The sequence below is a fragment of the Leuresthes tenuis genome, unplaced genomic scaffold, assembly GCF_036924035.1.
Source record: "Leuresthes tenuis unplaced genomic scaffold, fLeuTen1.0.hap1 SCAF_19, whole genome shotgun sequence".
Lineage (NCBI taxonomy): Eukaryota > Metazoa > Chordata > Actinopteri > Atheriniformes > Atherinopsidae > Leuresthes > Leuresthes tenuis.
The window spans coordinates 20,522,261-20,538,343 of NW_027325373.1; the positions used below are offsets into that span (position 1 = coordinate 20,522,261).

Sequence of the window (16,083 nt, forward strand, 5' to 3'; positions counted from 1 at the left end):
GTAAACGCCATGTCTTGTTTCAGAAGGCTTTCTGTTGTCCCATAGGGATCACAGCAGACCAGACATTCTTTTTAGAAGTGTGTTCTGGTCCTGAGGGTTCATGGCTTCGTAGGCATCCAGCTCCAGTGAGAAGGTAGCGTTGCCTGATGTCACAGTTCGCAGGACTGTGGAATAGCCCTGAAAATGTGTGAAAAGATTTGAAAAGTGAATAATTTTGAGGGTGGCAACTTAAACCAAAGGACAACAGATTCCATTTTAGCATTGAGCATCGTCTCACCATCATCTCTGCCAGGGGCACGGTTGCCAGAAGCACTTTGTTGTCATGACGACTCTGGATGTCTCTGACTGTTCCCCGTCTTTGGGCCAAGTCCCCCAGCACAGAGCTGAGGTACTCCTCTCCCACAGTCACTTCCAGTGACATGACGGGCTCCAGGACCCGGCCTCCTGCGAGCTTCAGCGCCTGCACCCAAAAAAAGCAAAACTCTGGCTTTTCTGCCGACCGTACCAGCAGTTACAACATGAGAACCATTCATGCTTTACCTTTGCCATACAGCGAGACACACAGGCAGACACCATGGCAGGAGACGTCCCCGGTTCTATGGAAACACTTTGGATCAGTGTAGCTACATTCTGTACAGGGTAACCCAGCAGTGGACCTGAAAGTGGAAGAAAAATGTGTGCATAAGTACCTGAAAATCTGTTTCCTTACTTAGCTTTTAAACTGAACAACATTTAAACTAGAACAAGTTAGAATTTAAGGTTTATGATTTCAGTGCTGCTTGGTTCATGATTAGAACTACAAATTTTGAGTAATGTTCAATCCTAATCTTTCTTTCTGGGCTGCCTGCTGACATTCATGAATGTAAATGGTGTTTTGATTAGCCCCTCAAGCTTATGGAAAGTACACAAACATCTCAATATTTTACCTGAAACAACACGCAAGTGACAGAGACTGAATGAAATGAATGGCCCGTTGAGACAGGAAGCTGAATTCACTGCATTATCCATGACTGTGAGCAGAACCGCTCAAACTGAACCCAGCTCATAAAGCATGCACTTTGTTGAGTTTATTAAGACTTAACTGATGAAATACATATTCATGAAGAAGATCAGATGGCCTCTGGCGTGTTAAAAAAATAACAAACCTGAAGATGAGGATAGAACCGGTTAAGTCAGCGTTACCTTGAAGATATGAGCCGTGCACTCCGTTCTTCATTGCTGCTTTTAACTCTGGTGACAGCAGCCCCTCTAATTCTTTGGTGAATGCTAATTCACATGACGCATTGTCCACAGGTGTGACGGTCAGTTGTACTGTCGCTGCATGTCTCCTCTCCCCTAATGTCCGGTCCAATGTATCTATATTGGCACAAGCGAGTTCATGTAGGAGTTGCTAAAAAGAATTATACCGCTATTGAAATGTACCAACTTATTTCTGCTTTTTTTTACCTGTAGTAGCGACTTCATTGAGAATCGTCTCTCTGTAGGCTACCTGCAGCGGTCCGAGGTGAGTCTCGATGCCGTACTCTCTTCTGATGCGATCATGGAGGATTTCAATGTGCAGCTCTCCCATGCCACATAGAATGGCCTGAGGATGAAGAGAGAAGGAATTAGTTGACCCTTCAGTGGCTCTGACAAAACTAAACCCTGGCTAATCCAAAGACAGTATTACCTGACCGGAATCAGGGTCCACTTTCACTTTCAGACTGGGGTCTTCTCTCTGGAGGCAGTTTAGTGCATTCTCAAGATCTTTAAGGGAAAAAAAGCATGCAAATGTGTGAAGGCTCCAATGTTGGTGGAGCACAGCTAAACATTATTACATGTGGAACTATAATCACTGACCTGCCTGTTTGGCCATGGTGGGTGGTTCTATGGTGCAGAAGAAGACGGGGTCAGGGACTTCCACGCCGGAGAGGATGATGCTAGCGCTTTCTCCCTGTTTCTTCTCTGTCCCGCTATCATTTTGGGCTCGGCGAGCTGCGGCAGCTGCTGAGGCCTTGGATGACACGATGGTGTCTCCTGTGACTGTCTGATGTGGAAGCAGAAAACATGAAGAACCTCCCGAGGGGGGAAATGCTCAAAGGAGCTGCATAATATGAGGCGTTACCTGCTTCAGTCCTACAGTAAGTGCAATGTTTCCTGCAGTCATTGAGGGGATTTCTACATGCTGATCAGCAAACGGCACCAACAGCCTGCTCATCCTCTCACTGGAAACAAAACGTTTTTTGACAGTCTGCATTAAAACGAAACACTTTGTAACAGTGCAGCTGCTGTGAGGTTAATCTGGCATAGATAACTGGAAAAGAAAACACATACACGCTGTTCCTGTTTATGTTGTGGACGGCTGCCTGTGGTTTTAGAGTACCAGAGTAGATCCTCAGGAATACCAGAGGTCCACGTTGCTTGTCATGGAGAACCTTGAACGCCAGTGCACATAAATCGTCCTTATACCACCGCCTGTGGGATTATGAATGATGAACAGGGCTTAGACTGTTGTGTAGTGAGTCACTTTTGTGGGGCTTTTGATGGCATTTCTTATGGCCTCTTCAACATAACAACAAATCCATGTGTACTGCTGTACATTTGCAGGGGTCACACAGTGTGCTGTTATATCCCACAAGTGTCGGGGGAGCAAAAGAGCAAAAAAATGGGTTACTTTGAAACATCTCTGAGTTAGCAAGAGGTTAAAGAGTTAACTCACACCAGGTCATGGTGTCGCTCATTGGGAGCAGGCAGGTAAGCAGTGATGGCATCTAAGAGAGGCTGCACGCCTTTGTTTCTCAAAGAGCTCCCGCAGAGCACTGGGACGCCTTTCCGGGCCAGAGTCACTCGCCGCACAGCCTCTTGAAGCTGGAAACACAGCAAACTTAGTTCAGGTGGTGTTCACAGGCGACAGTGCTGCTTTACAAACTGTAGTACGATGTGATGGCTGACTCACTTTGATGGAAGGAACGCCATTGAAATCCTCACTAAATTGGGTGAGCAGCAGTTCAGCGAACTCATCGTCCAGATCAGCAACCTGAGATTTAGAGCAGAATTTACAATGTGAGCATTTTGTTGTTTAGAATTCATCGCAGCTGTAAATGTTCAGACGTGCACCTGCTCAAGTAGAGCTGTCCTGGCCTCACTGACTGCCTCCAGGAGTTCTGCATCATCACACAAGTCAACACCTTTAATTTCAAACGCTCGACCGTCATCTCCTGTAGATTTCTGCTTCCATATCAGCATCTGGTTGGTTAACAAGTCAACCACACCCGTGAAGTTCTTACCACTGCCCACAGGAATCTGTGAAGGGGGATTCAGTTAAATTACAGGGTCACATACTCTCATACTAAGGCGTTTTGAATGTTAGTTATTACAAATATTCCGACCGTAAGCACCAAAGTCTGCTCACAGGTCTTGTAGAATGGCCCAGCTTAAATAAAGGCTGTATAAGGGGACTTGTGGCTTCAGCACAGTTACATGCAGTCGCATCGAGCAAGGATTCCAGCTCTATTACAGCTTACCCCCTTCAGGTGTTCGCTGAGGTATGTCCTACGCCACAACACTATGGACTGTTTGAGAAAATATTCAAGACTCTCTGCTGCTTCGAACTTTCTTCGTGGGAGCTCATCACACATGTGAGTGCAGCTGAGTTCCCGGCACAGACGTAGTCTTTAAGTTAGTTTAATGGTGACATTGTCAGACACTTTTAAATCGCAATTTCTGACATGTTTAGACATCTGACAAACGAAACGGAGAAATATGTGAACGAGAGCAGTTTTATAGCGAATTTGACATATTTATTAAAAAAGAAGGAACTTTGGAGGCTTGATTTGAACCCCGACCACATAATCTACATGGTGTGTTTGTCTGGTTTTGTGAAGCACTATTTGATATGATTTCAGATGGACTAACATGTCTACGTGCATCTCTAAGTCGGGCTTTTCAGAGAATATTCTTTGTTTAGTGTAAAGTAAATATGCTCCCTGAAGGGTTCCCAGTTAGACCTCAGCAACACGCTCGTCATTCATGCTTCAACTGAAAGCACAAACACACCCGAATGTCCAACGGAACTGTCTGCAGCCTAAATGTATTGTGGGTAATGTGGGCTGCAGATTTTCACACCGTTATAAAACCGTGTTCTTATTGCACTTGAGGACAGTATCATGGTTGTGATGCATTTATTTTCATTTCTATTTCAAGTGTTCATCATCAGACAGTCAACTTGGTCCAGAAATGTTTGGATGCTGACAGTTTTTAATATTTCAGCTACCTACCAAAATATTTTCAGTTTCCAAGTGTTTAATATATACCTAAAGTTCAGACTCGTAGCATTCACATCTGAATAGGATGGAAAAGTTTAGGAACAGCTAAAATGTAAAACCCTCTGGCTGAGCTTGGCTGAGATATCCATATACACCACATGGCATTTGACACTTTTAATTCCTAAATTCTTGTCAGCTGTTTTGATGCATTGTATAAAGTCTTTATAAAGTAGGATGTTTAACGTGATGTGTTTTCTGAAGACATACCTGTAGGAGGACTGGATTGGCTTTCAACTTCTGTCTTATGCTCTCAAGGGAGAAATTTAGGCTGTGGAAAGAATAAGAGTTTCCCGCTTGATTTTGGGAAATAAAGGTCAAACAAAACTTGTTTTGTTGTGTAAAGTCTGGTGTTAAGTCACTCACTCAGCTGCAGGTTTATCCATCTTATTCAGGAAGCAAACACACGGGACGTGGTGCTTCTCTGCTTGTCTCCACACAGTCAGAGTCTGAGCCTGTTGGTGATTTACGGATGACAGAAGCAAACCCATTACATGACGAAACAGATTTTCAGATGGAAAAGAAAACAGTAAAGAAACAGTGCGGTGACCTCGACACCAGCAGATGCGTCAAACACAGCGACAGCCCCATCAAGAACACGAAGCGCCCGCTCCACCTCCAGAGTGAAGTCAACATGTCCTGCAGTTACACAAACATCTCAGTGGCTGCTTCTTCTCATTTCCTCTGGAATGGTTTATACTTTGACTGAATGTTTTTACCTGGGGTGTCTATAAGATTTATGCGATGACTTTTCCAATCAAACGTGACAGCTGCTGATTGTATGGTGATGCCGCGCTCCCTCTCTTGAGCCATAAAGTCTGTGACTGTATCTCCGTCGTCTACATCTAATAGCAGCAGTGACAGAAACAAACTGTTAAGCACAAGCAAACAGAGATTAATTTACTCGTGTTGTTTTCCCACAAACCTCCTAATGCTCTTGTATAGCCAGAGTAGTAGAGCATCCTCTCTGTGGTGGTTGTTTTCCCTGCATCAATGTGGGCCATAATGCCAATGTTTCGAATCCTGCAGATACAGATACAGAAACGGTTAACATGGCTCCTACAATACACCTGCATCTATGGAGCATTCATGACCTGGCAGCAGAAAGCAGTTACTTACTTGGATATATCAGGGCTGACCACAGCCCGCAGTGACTTGACTTCATCTGTAACAGTGAGCGTGAGGTTGAATTATTACAATTTAAGTTCTCCGACATAGTACTTGTACAAGAACTTGTCATTTAGTCTGCATAACTGAATAAATAATAACTTTTGAAACATCAACTTGAGGTGAGGTAAACATCTCAAAGAGAAGTAAATGAAAATGTAAAATTCCGTTATTGTCCTGGAGAACAGCAGATGACTAAACAAAACCATTTAAGATACGTTGTGGAGCTTTTAATCAGACCATAAACTATGCCTTTCAGCAGCATGTGTACTTCTAGTCTCTGATATGACATGAGATGCGTCTCTTCATCTCTTAAGAGGTTAGAAAAAATATCAATTTCCTCATATCTACCAGGAAAGACTGTTTTTTTAAAAAAAAACAATAATTTGATAATAAATCAAATAAAGTAAGTATTCAAAAGGATCTAGAAATAAAAACGACGTACCTGGAAGAAAGCTGTAATGCCTCCTTACATGACAGCTTACTCTACATCTACAGATCTGATGCCGTGCAGCTAATAAATACGTCCCCTGTGGCCCAAAACACTGCAATGAAATTAAACGAATCTATGTCAGCACATCAGTTAAAATATTAAAAAGACGTTTAAGAATCAGATCTTACCCTAATCATCCTGCTAAACGTCTGCAAAGCTCTGGTAGGCATCTCTCCAGTCTATTTGTCAAGAACGCTTCTTTCTCGGTCTCAACGCTTGACTCATGTTGTGAAAGCATAAGACAGAGGTGGACAACCAGAGCAATGTCCTTTCGTTACGGGAACACTAGAACATTCAGAGAGATTAAAACCGTGAGACTGTTCCTATAACAAGTAGATAAATACTGACTTTATTAAAAACTGGAGATATAAAATACCCATGAAGGAATTAACATTTTTGTAACTCTGAGAATACACGCCTTAGATCACATCCTCAAAATATATCCTCTGGACACTTAGGAGTTTATGACTTATAGTTCCGCATATGAAAGAGCATTTGCTCCATTACTATTAGCGCGTTTGAATAGTTGAATACACTTATTTAAAAAAATAGGGAATTTTAATGTACCATTATTTTATCAAAAACAAGAATTTTACAATTGTAACAAAAAAATCTCGATATACTTTTCATTAAACCTAAACCGTTCATTTGAAGCCAACGGACAAACGGTTACAGCGTGATGACGCACTTCCTCTAAGTATCGGCTACGGGGAAAACAACATCAAAACGACCCCAGCCAGAAGCAAATAACACCGAATAATCATTGTCTTCACCAACTGTATCCACCTCCAACCGATTCACTGTAAGGCGTAACTTCTTCAACGCAAAATGGTAAGCAAAGAAAGCCGTTAGGTAGTATACTTTGCTTAAATCAGGCAATTTAAGACATTAGCATATTGTGCTAACATTAGCTATGGCGAGCATGTGGCGAATGGACGTACTACTGTGCTTTGGTGTTACAGATGTCTGAGTGGTATTGAACTTCTTGTTTATTGTCCAGCTTTAGTAAATGTAACGTTACCAAGTGTGAATATTCTTCATAAAAACTCTAGTGTGATCTGACTGACTTGTCCAGTCATATAAATATGAACTATTAAGATGTTGCACTGTATGTTGACTTTTACTGTGATACCAGCTGGAAGTGAAAATTTAACAGGATTACTGGTAAAAATCAAGAATGACTTTAAAGAACTGCTGAATAAGCTGTTAATTAGAATATTATTAAAATGAAAAACGAAGACTTAAATGTAGAAGATATATAGTCACGGCTGTATTATGGAAATCTATTTTAAATTTAATTTAATTCCAAATTCTTTTGCAAACAAAGCAGGTATAGTAGTAGAACATGAAAACAGAGACTGACATTTTTTTCCTGTATTATATTGTTAGAAAGTCGTATCAGCCCACATGAAGGTTAAGCAGTTGCGTGTTAAACCTCTGTTGATATAACCTGTATTTGCTTAAACCTGACCTCATGAGGGACGTAAACCCAAAAATAAAACGGGATTCAAACACTGAAAACATCTATATTCATATTTGTTTCTGTTTTGTAGCCCCAGAACGAGCACATTGAGCTCCACCGCAAGCGGCATGGCTACCGCCTGGACCACCATGAAAAGAAGAGGAAGAAGGAGAGCCGAGAGGCTCATGAGCGGTCGCACAAAGCCAGAAAGTTGATCGGTCTGAAGGCCAAACTCTACCACAAACAAAGACATGCAGAGAAGATCCAGATGAAGAAAACGTGAGTGTGGAGGAGGAAAAACACATTTAATGCTGTTACATTTATGTTTATCTTGTCTGTTTCAAACTATGCACAATACATATATGAACAAGTCTGAATTGTATGTTTACAGCATCAAAATGCACGAACAGAGGAAGACTAAGCAGAAGGATGATGACAAGACCCCGGAGGGAGCAGTTCCAGCGTACCTGCTGGACAGAGAAGGACAGTCGCGTGCAAAAGTTCTCTCTAACATGATCAAGCAGAAGAGGAAAGAGAAGGCCGTAAGTCTGAAGCCTGTTTTTCAGTCACATTTTGTAATGAAAATGTATCTTTTTTTATGGTTTATGTTAGCGATACAGAGCAGTGATTTTTAAACATTTAATCTTTTCCGTAGGGTAAGTGGGAGGTGCCCCTGCCAAAGGTTCGTGCCCAAGGAGAGACGGAAGTCCTTAAAGTCATCAGAACTGGAAAGAGGCAGAAGAAAGCGTGGAAGAGGATGGTCACAAAAGTTTGCTTTGTTGGCGACGGCTTCACCCGTAAACCTCCAAAGTATGAACGTTTCATCAGACCCATGGTAAGATCACACTGTGGGTAATGTTTTGTTGTGCTCTCACATAACTTGCCCCACCTTCACACATCTCGAGTATTAATGGTAGAACTGAATTGCCACTTGTTTTAAACTCGTCCTCATTCTCCTTTTTAGGGTTTGCGTTTTAAGAAAGCTCATGTCACACATCCAGAGCTGAAAGCAACATTCTGCCTTCCCATCCTGGGAGTGAAGAAGAACCCTTCCTCACCCCTCTACACCTCTCTGGGAGTCATCACAAAGGGAACAGTGGTAGAGGTTAATGTCAGCGAGCTGGGCCTGGTTACGCAAGGAGGAAAGGTTATCTGGGGTGAGTCCTCCTGTCTGGTTATTTCATTTCTTGCACTGCAGTAATCCATCATTTCTTGTGCTTTTTCTTTAAAGGGTTATATGAGCTCATTAAGACAGCTACATATTTCTGGATGGGGTTGATGGTTATTTTAAGTGTGTCATACTCTAAGTAGATGTTTGTGTGGTGAGTGATAAATCTGTAAGTAATAAAACTCTTTTACTTCTCAGGTAAATACGCCCAGGTGACAAATAACCCAGAGAATGATGGCTGTATTAATGCAGTTCTGCTGGTTTAAGACTCTTAACCTGCTTGCCTACATTGTCCTGCACCTCTTAATGTTCTACTAAGAGTGTAGATTACATCAGAGACGCAACAAGCAGTGGCCTTTCATTCACCGGACTGTCGGGGAGGTTGCTGAAGCTGTGCTTGGGAACATTTTTTGCAACAAAAAGGACACTAGGAGGAAACATGATTATTATTAAGTTTTGGTATAAATAAACTTGAAATGAAACCAGGTATTTTGATGTTCTGTGTTTTATTTTCCCGTGAACGCTGCGTAACCGATAGTACTGATGGCTCTATGTGTTCAGCAAAAGCAGAGCAGCAGTTCCTATGATCTTACTGGGTGCACCAGAATTAAACTGCTAATTCCTTATGTATGTCTGCTTTAGTGACATCTGTTCATCTGCATTCAGGAATTTGTGCTTTTGAAAATGTGATAACATCCGTTTGTCACGATGCAACAAGAGTTTTTCCCAGCAGCTCAGGCAGCAAATATGAAATCCATCACCCCAATGTGTCATATTCAGATGAATATATATATACATATATAGCATCCCTCCAGTTTTAACAGATAAAGTCATTTCCTCAATTATAAGTAATTTTTAAGCATGTTGGATGAGTCCAGAGTGCTGCAGGAAGGTCTTTAAACCCAAAGCAGCAAACTTGACAACATCAGAGCAGCTTTACGTGGGAAAAGCTGAGCAATGCAATTGCAAAGTGTAATTTTGATGGAAACGAGATGTGAGATCACATTAACTCACCTGCATACCCAACATTAAAAGTCAATTATCCTCGAGGTATTGGAAGTTTTATTGAAGCACACATATCAGCTCTACCCCTCTTCTGAGTAATTACTCTGTAATAACTGTTAACCTACGTAATTTGACACTAAAGACGTGTGCGTAAAGAGGATTGCTGTTTGTGAAGCAACCTGAGTTTGATCAGACCTGTTCTTACTGTTCAGACTTTCTCCACTCAGGCTTCCACATTGGTAAATAGTTACTCATCTACTTTTTGTTGTGTTAAATTGATCGAATATTTCTTCCTTTATATTAACACTGAAAACAGAAGTAAAACTTTTTGAGTAAATGCTCCACTTGCATTACAGAAACAAAGTCTTCCACGTGGCTTTCAATCGATAAAAAACATGCATGAAAGGATCAGCGTCCCACACAGAATGACTTACATCAGCAGAAAAATGACACTTTACCGACTGGCTGCATTTGTGTTGCAGTTAAAGGTGCAAGATTTTTAATGTTTAAAGTATTCAGATTACACTGCAAATTTCCTTTTTTTCTGTAATCCAATGAATCATGTTTGCAGTTTAAAAAAATAAAAGTAGTTCCATTTACATTGTATTTAATCTGTGCCCACATATCAGTAATCTGATTGTATGGGAGTGGCCTCTTACACAAACATTTACTCTGACCTGACAAACACGCTTCTTCCCTTTCTTGCCTTAGTCACTGGGTGACTGGGTTTACAGCAGCCCAGGTCTCCGGAGCACACGGCTGCCTGCAGCACCGACTGTACCATGAGGTCACAGCTGTTTAATACCCAAAGCTGCACTTTGCACCGTCGTGTTTTGCGAGCTGTTTGATCATTACACAACTCCTATCTAAGTCCAAGTGCCTTCATCACCCGCAGATTTCTAAAGATGTTTTATTAGCGTGGCTCGAAGTCTCCGTGAGTTGAGGTTCGTTTGCTGCGATGCCCCCTGTTGGTGCGGCACAGACACAGTGACATCAGGAAAACTCCATTTCTTTTAATCCGTGATCTGCTTTTCTGATGGCGTTTACAGCCGAAAACACTGTCAACTTTACCTCCACAAACATCTTTCACAGTCAGAGGCGACTACAAGTAGTCGTACAGAATATCAAGATGCTGAGAAACCCAACAGAGCGTTTTTTTCCTTCTCCAACAAATCTTACAGCAGAGTCTTCATACTTCCATGTCTGATAACAGAAATTAACTCAAACACTCATGTACAATCCAGTAAAAACAAATGTTTTTTTTTTTTATCTCCTAATCTGAGTTAATTTAGATCCAGTGATGGTGGAAGAAGATCATCAACATCCTGTCAGTCAAAATTACATCTTGATCTTTGACTACATAAGAAAACACATTTGACTTAAATCATCATATGAACGAATCACAATTTAAAAGCATAGAAAACATAATTTTCCAAAGATGAATTTAAGTTGTATTCTCTGCTGTAATCACATCATCACATTGTCAAACTCCACCTGCTAATGGCCTTATGTGTACAGTGGACATATTGTAAAAAAAACTCTGAAATTAAGCATTAAGGCAGGTGTTCCCGGTCCTCCCATTCATGGAGCACACAGTGGAAAACAAAAACAAAAAAACACTAAACTGTCTTCAAGACTTTTGTGATATAAAAGCTCCTAAATCAGGTGCAAAGGATTTCTTTCCAATCGTTTTCATTTTTTATTGAGCTTGCGGTGAGCTCTTCAGCGTTTTCATTCAGTGTAAGTGAGATGCAACTTCAGAGAAGGCCTCCAGATAAAGTCTCAATGGCCACATGTTCAAACAGAGAAACTTCCAGACCTCTTCAGTCAGCTCGACTTCCTGTCTTTAGTCATGTAGCTGCGAGAGTTTCTTTTAAAAAAAAAGTGCGAGTAGCCATTCAACATTATGTGTAGTAGTCCAGTTTGCTCTCTATCGTCTTGCAGCCTTTGACGGAGAACACTCTGTCAGATTTGGGGAAATAGACTAAATCCCGGGCCACTTTGTCTGCCACACCTCGGTCCTGCTGCAGCTCTCTGCCTTTCATCTCGGCCATGGCGCACTGGACGACGTGCTTGTACTCCAGAGGCAGGAACGGGACGAAGAAGTCGACCAGGTTCTTGTCGATCAAACTCGTGTGAAAAAATCCACCTAAAAAAGGAGACAAATACTTCCAGTGATTCAAAAGTTCCGAACTAAAGTAGTTGCTGAATATTAACAGAGGTAATTAAGCGAGCGCCACCCACTTTTGTTGTTATTGAAGACAGACAGTGAGAGTGCCGTTTCCAGGTCTTTGAGCTCGATCTCTTCTCGATCTCGTCCGGCCCTCCAGAAATCTAAAGCGGTCTGTACAATGTTTTCCCCTCCAGCATTGCTATGAGAAAATAAAAACACGGCAAATATTTTAGAGTTCACCTCCTATTTTCTGTTTTTATGCAGTTTGTGTGGTGCAAAACAAATTTACCAGACACACTAACAGAAACACACCTCATACACTTAAACCACTGATATTCAGTTTGCTGTATTTTAGCACAACATTCATGAACCTCATCATGATCCATTGGATCCAGTTGTTTTCTGTCCTTTGGATCCTCAAAGCCGGTCTGTCACGTTTCATTACAGTGTTTTAGTTACAGTGAATCTTTTTTTTTTTGCTCTGTGCGTGGCAGTCAGAAGCAGAGATGTGTCCAAAACGGGTGAGTTGAGGAGTGAAAGCTTTAACAATAGATTCAGCAGATCACAAAACTTAAGAAATCCTGTGATTTTACTGGCTTGGAATCAGATCGAATTGAGAGCCAGTTATTGAAAGGCATCATAAAACAAACGTACAATCAACGAAAACGCTCTCGGTTTGTCACCTGAGGAAAATGAAGATTGATTTCCGGTAAGAAACTCCATCCAGCTTGTCATAGTAGTCCAGGTACGGCTTAATGCTGTCAATCAAGCCCGGATGCATCTTGTCCATCTCATCAAAGACGAACATGGAGCGTTCACAGTTGGTGACGTTGCCTTTGATCCACTGCTGTAACTGGGACTGAGGACAAACAGCAGCAGAATAAACTAATGCAGAAGACCAAACAATGTCCCAGTGTTTCCCTTCAGAGTAAAATCCATAGTTTTCCATACCTTGTAGATAGCACTTTGACTCTGATGTGGGAAGTGAAGTTCGGATGTGAACACATGAACGAATTTGCTGTGCATTCCCTCCTTGTAAACGCTCTCAGCGATTAGCTTACTGACAAAGTTCTTCCCGGTGCCGGTCCATCCGTGCAGAGAGAGCACGAGGGGCTTCTTCGGGTTGTCATTGTTCATGAATCCATTCACAGCTTTTAAAATGATGCGCGACGCAATGTGCTGTCCAAACAGTTTGTTTTCCAGGTCGATTCTGAGACCTAGAAAGTAAGCAGGAATATCAGCAGGATTAGACGCTAGAAACACACAGCATTCATTAAAGCTTTGCATCTCAATGTCAACGTGACAGCAGTGTTTCACATCTGGAAACCTTGTCACAAGTTGCTGTGCATGATAACAGGCATTTATACCATTTTACAAAGGCTTAAAATGCATTATAATGACTTATGAAGTGCAGGACTCTCAAAGAGTTACCTATATATTTAAAAGGAAAAGGAATACAAGGATAGTGTTTCTTGTGACATTGATCTCAACACTCTTGTTCACAGTACTGCTCACACAAACTATGTAGTGGGACCATGTGGGGAGCCTTTCGTCATTTTCTGTCATAGGATACTCTGCAGAAGCAGAATAACCTGATGTGTTGAGTGGTTTGTTACAAAAAAACATCAGGGGAGATGTTCTTGTGAGGTTTTCTTCTACAGACTTGGATGAGCCATCGGTCTATAATCAGAAATCTTGAGCCGAGCCAATCAGTTCAACAGAACAGGGCCAGTTGGTAAAATCAAACTCTCGTCAAAGCCTCTTGTTATTATCATTCATCATCTTTCTTCCAATGAAGAAATACTTCAAACTCTGGCACAACAGATGCTATCTGCACATACAGCAGGAGCTGCCACTGTTCAATGTTTAAAAAAATAAGTCAACTGTGCTTTGTCCACAAAAACAAAGCTTAAAGCCGGGCAAGAATTAAGAACTATAACAAGGAGATGGTGGTCCACAGCAGGCAGAGGACAAGTCTGACAGAGCCTGTGAGGAAGATGGAATAAGAAACACTATCAGTGTATGGACATGAACTACAACAGCAAACCAAGCTGAAGGACCAAACCTAACACAGAGTAAAAGGGATGAAAAAAAAATCCCACTTTCTGAACAGTCACATCTTTTAATCCATTCAGACCAAACAGCTCTGAAGAAAGAAGAAATAGCCTTCAGCTTGTATAATAAGTCAATGACTTTATACTTAACAAGATTATCAGCTTTACAAGTAATGCAAATGTCACTCCAGGGGCTCTATGCATGAAACTGTGTGTGTAGATTCAAGTATAAAAGGCAGATATGTTCATGTAGATTTTTTTTGCCAGATTTATAAAGCTATGCACATGTATGGTACTCTTTTCTAAACCTCAACCTTAATCACAAATGGATGTGGACACTCCTCTAATTACTTATTTGCATATGTGAAGGCATAATTTGCAACATGTAAAAAAATAAAAAGATAAATGCTGAAAGGAGGAATAGAGAAGAAGTGCAGATTTAACTGTAACACTCATCAGAGAAGAAGAGAAAATTAAAATTACTCTGAAAAAAAAACCTATATAGATGTTCTGAATGATGCGTGGGGTGTGCACATTCTCACCACACATTCTTTCCAGGTTGTGTGGAGAAAAACGTGTGTGCATTTTTGCTTATGGCCTCAAGTGTGTGAGTGATAAAATGCACTTATAATGCATGAGGTCTGAAGGAGTTAATAAATGCAATAACATGCTGGAGACTGTCTACCAGGCTGTAGCAACATCCTCTTCCCAACACTCTGCAAAGCCAATTCCCCACATTCTGATTCTGCCAAAAAAAGAATGCTTTAGAAAATCACTATGGTCTTACAAACGTTGCAAACGGCAGGTACACACCATAATGAACTACCAACCTACTGTACAGACTATTTAAGTTTTTCACCGCCATGTTGCACACATGTTCTTAGTTTTGCAAACCTAATGTGCATCGTTTTTATTCCACACACACGCATATACCGCTACAGGTGCCTGAATGGGTCAATACCAGTTGAACCAACTGTTGAAAGTGCTGATTGGTTTAGGTTTTCTGATTTAGAGAAAAAAACTGTGCGACTGTGCGTAACTGTAAATTGTAAACTGTAAAAGTTACAGGATATAAATGTTCACCTGTTGCATTGAAGGCTATCCATTTGCGATCGCAACTCTCGTGTAAATAATTGTAAATCGTCCGCCCCAGACTAGCACCGAGACCGACAACGACGGTTGTTGTGATCGGGTCAAACGCGTTCACCAGCACACTGGCTGTCAGAAAAATGTGTAACGACAAATATCCGTGTACCACTTTCATCGTCGAACCTAATTACTCTTTTCAACATGAGTCGTTTTCAAGTGGCAAACCAATTACACCAATACGACAAAACCGCGCTAAACCTGCTGCGGACAAACTAGCTTATTCCTTTACAACGGGGAACTTCCTGATACGTCATGAGCACGTGATAGTACACGGGCTTCGTTCAACACACCAAAAGTGAACACATTAAAAGTGATGTAAAACCGATCGTTTACAACTATTACAGTTCATTTTTACCCGGTAAATAAATGTAAGCCCAAGTATAAGAAGCTTTCCATGTATCATGAGCACACACTCAGCTCAAATTATACCAGTAACTTGTAATTACACATTCTTAAAGCTATTTAATTGTGAAATTCTTACGACACAGCATTTCAACCGCTAATAAAACCAGAAGAAGTAGAGAGTCAAGTACAGAGACCTGCATTTTTGTTAAATGCATTACCTGTTCTGTTGAAAGAAATCCATTCCGGTCGACAGCACTCGTGGAAGTAATAGAAAATGTTCTGATAGCTAGCTAAGAACCCTGTGAGAGCCGCAGCCATGCCCACCGCTATGGTGGTACTGATAGGTTCGATTGCCTCCGTCATGCCAGAGCAGACCAACAGCCACAGTAGCAGCACGTGTCGCTTCATTGTGCCACCAAAGAAAACTTTTTAAAAAACAAAACAGGCAAACCGAGTGAAGCAAACCATCTGCCACAGGCGATTGAGTTAATACGTCGGAGGTAACTAGCTAAGAAAGCGCTTTTGTTGTCATGGATATGACGTCAGGGTCCGTAGGTGGTTCTTCTTCTACGGTTCCTCCTTCTTCGTTTTACAATCATACAATAATTACCCCCAAAAATATTTATTTCATTTCATTTCAATATCATTCATATTTTTAATTTTATAGTTGTAATTTTGATAAAAGTGATGTACATGCCTCCAAAGTTATCAAGCAAACAGTTACCTCATGAAGCGGAACTGTGTGACGCAAATAACGAGATTAAAA

The 16,083-nt window shown here is 41.3% G+C and overlaps 3 protein-coding genes across 4 annotated transcripts; 1 reads left to right on the forward strand and 2 right to left on the reverse strand.

The window, feature by feature from the left end:
- Positions 1-28: 28 nt before the first annotated feature.
- On the reverse strand, positions 29-6,392 carry gfm2 (GTP dependent ribosome recycling factor mitochondrial 2). The gene is made up of 20 exons (XM_072372676.1): positions 6,090-6,392; positions 5,914-6,013; positions 5,421-5,466; positions 5,227-5,324; positions 5,021-5,146; positions 4,852-4,940; positions 4,668-4,756; positions 4,512-4,572; positions 3,097-3,282; positions 2,936-3,016; positions 2,699-2,847; positions 2,314-2,454; positions 2,105-2,204; positions 1,840-2,026; positions 1,670-1,746; positions 1,447-1,585; positions 1,183-1,356; positions 541-656; positions 278-460; positions 29-177 (listed from the first exon to the last, which is right to left on the reverse strand). The coding sequence occupies exons 1-20, from the start codon at positions 6,129-6,131 to the stop codon at positions 49-51; spliced, it is 2,313 nt and encodes a 770-aa protein (XP_072228777.1). The 5' UTR covers positions 6,132-6,392; the 3' UTR covers positions 29-48.
- A 240-nt stretch (positions 6,393-6,632) lies between these two features.
- nsa2 (NSA2 ribosome biogenesis homolog (S. cerevisiae)) lies at positions 6,633-9,080 on the forward strand. The gene is made up of 6 exons (XM_072371729.1): positions 6,633-6,792; positions 7,515-7,702; positions 7,815-7,965; positions 8,079-8,258; positions 8,388-8,580; positions 8,790-9,080. The coding sequence occupies exons 1-6, from the start codon at positions 6,790-6,792 to the stop codon at positions 8,855-8,857; spliced, it is 783 nt and encodes a 260-aa protein (XP_072227830.1). The 5' UTR covers positions 6,633-6,789; the 3' UTR covers positions 8,858-9,080.
- A 982-nt stretch (positions 9,081-10,062) lies between these two features.
- tor1 (torsin family 1) lies at positions 10,063-15,845 on the reverse strand. Of its 2 annotated transcripts, none has more exons than XM_072371259.1 (5): positions 15,536-15,845; positions 12,721-12,986; positions 12,453-12,628; positions 11,841-11,968; positions 10,063-11,745 (listed from the first exon to the last, which is right to left on the reverse strand). In XM_072371259.1, exons 1-5 carry the CDS (start codon positions 15,723-15,725, stop codon positions 11,501-11,503), a joined length of 1,005 nt encoding a protein of 334 aa, XP_072227360.1. In that variant the 5' UTR covers positions 15,726-15,845; the 3' UTR covers positions 10,063-11,500. The 2 variants fall into 2 exon arrangements, with proteins under 2 accessions (XP_072227360.1, XP_072227361.1); XM_072371260.1 differs by lacking the exon at positions 15,536-15,845 and adding an exon at positions 14,907-15,227.
- Positions 15,846-16,083: the final 238 nt, after the last annotated feature.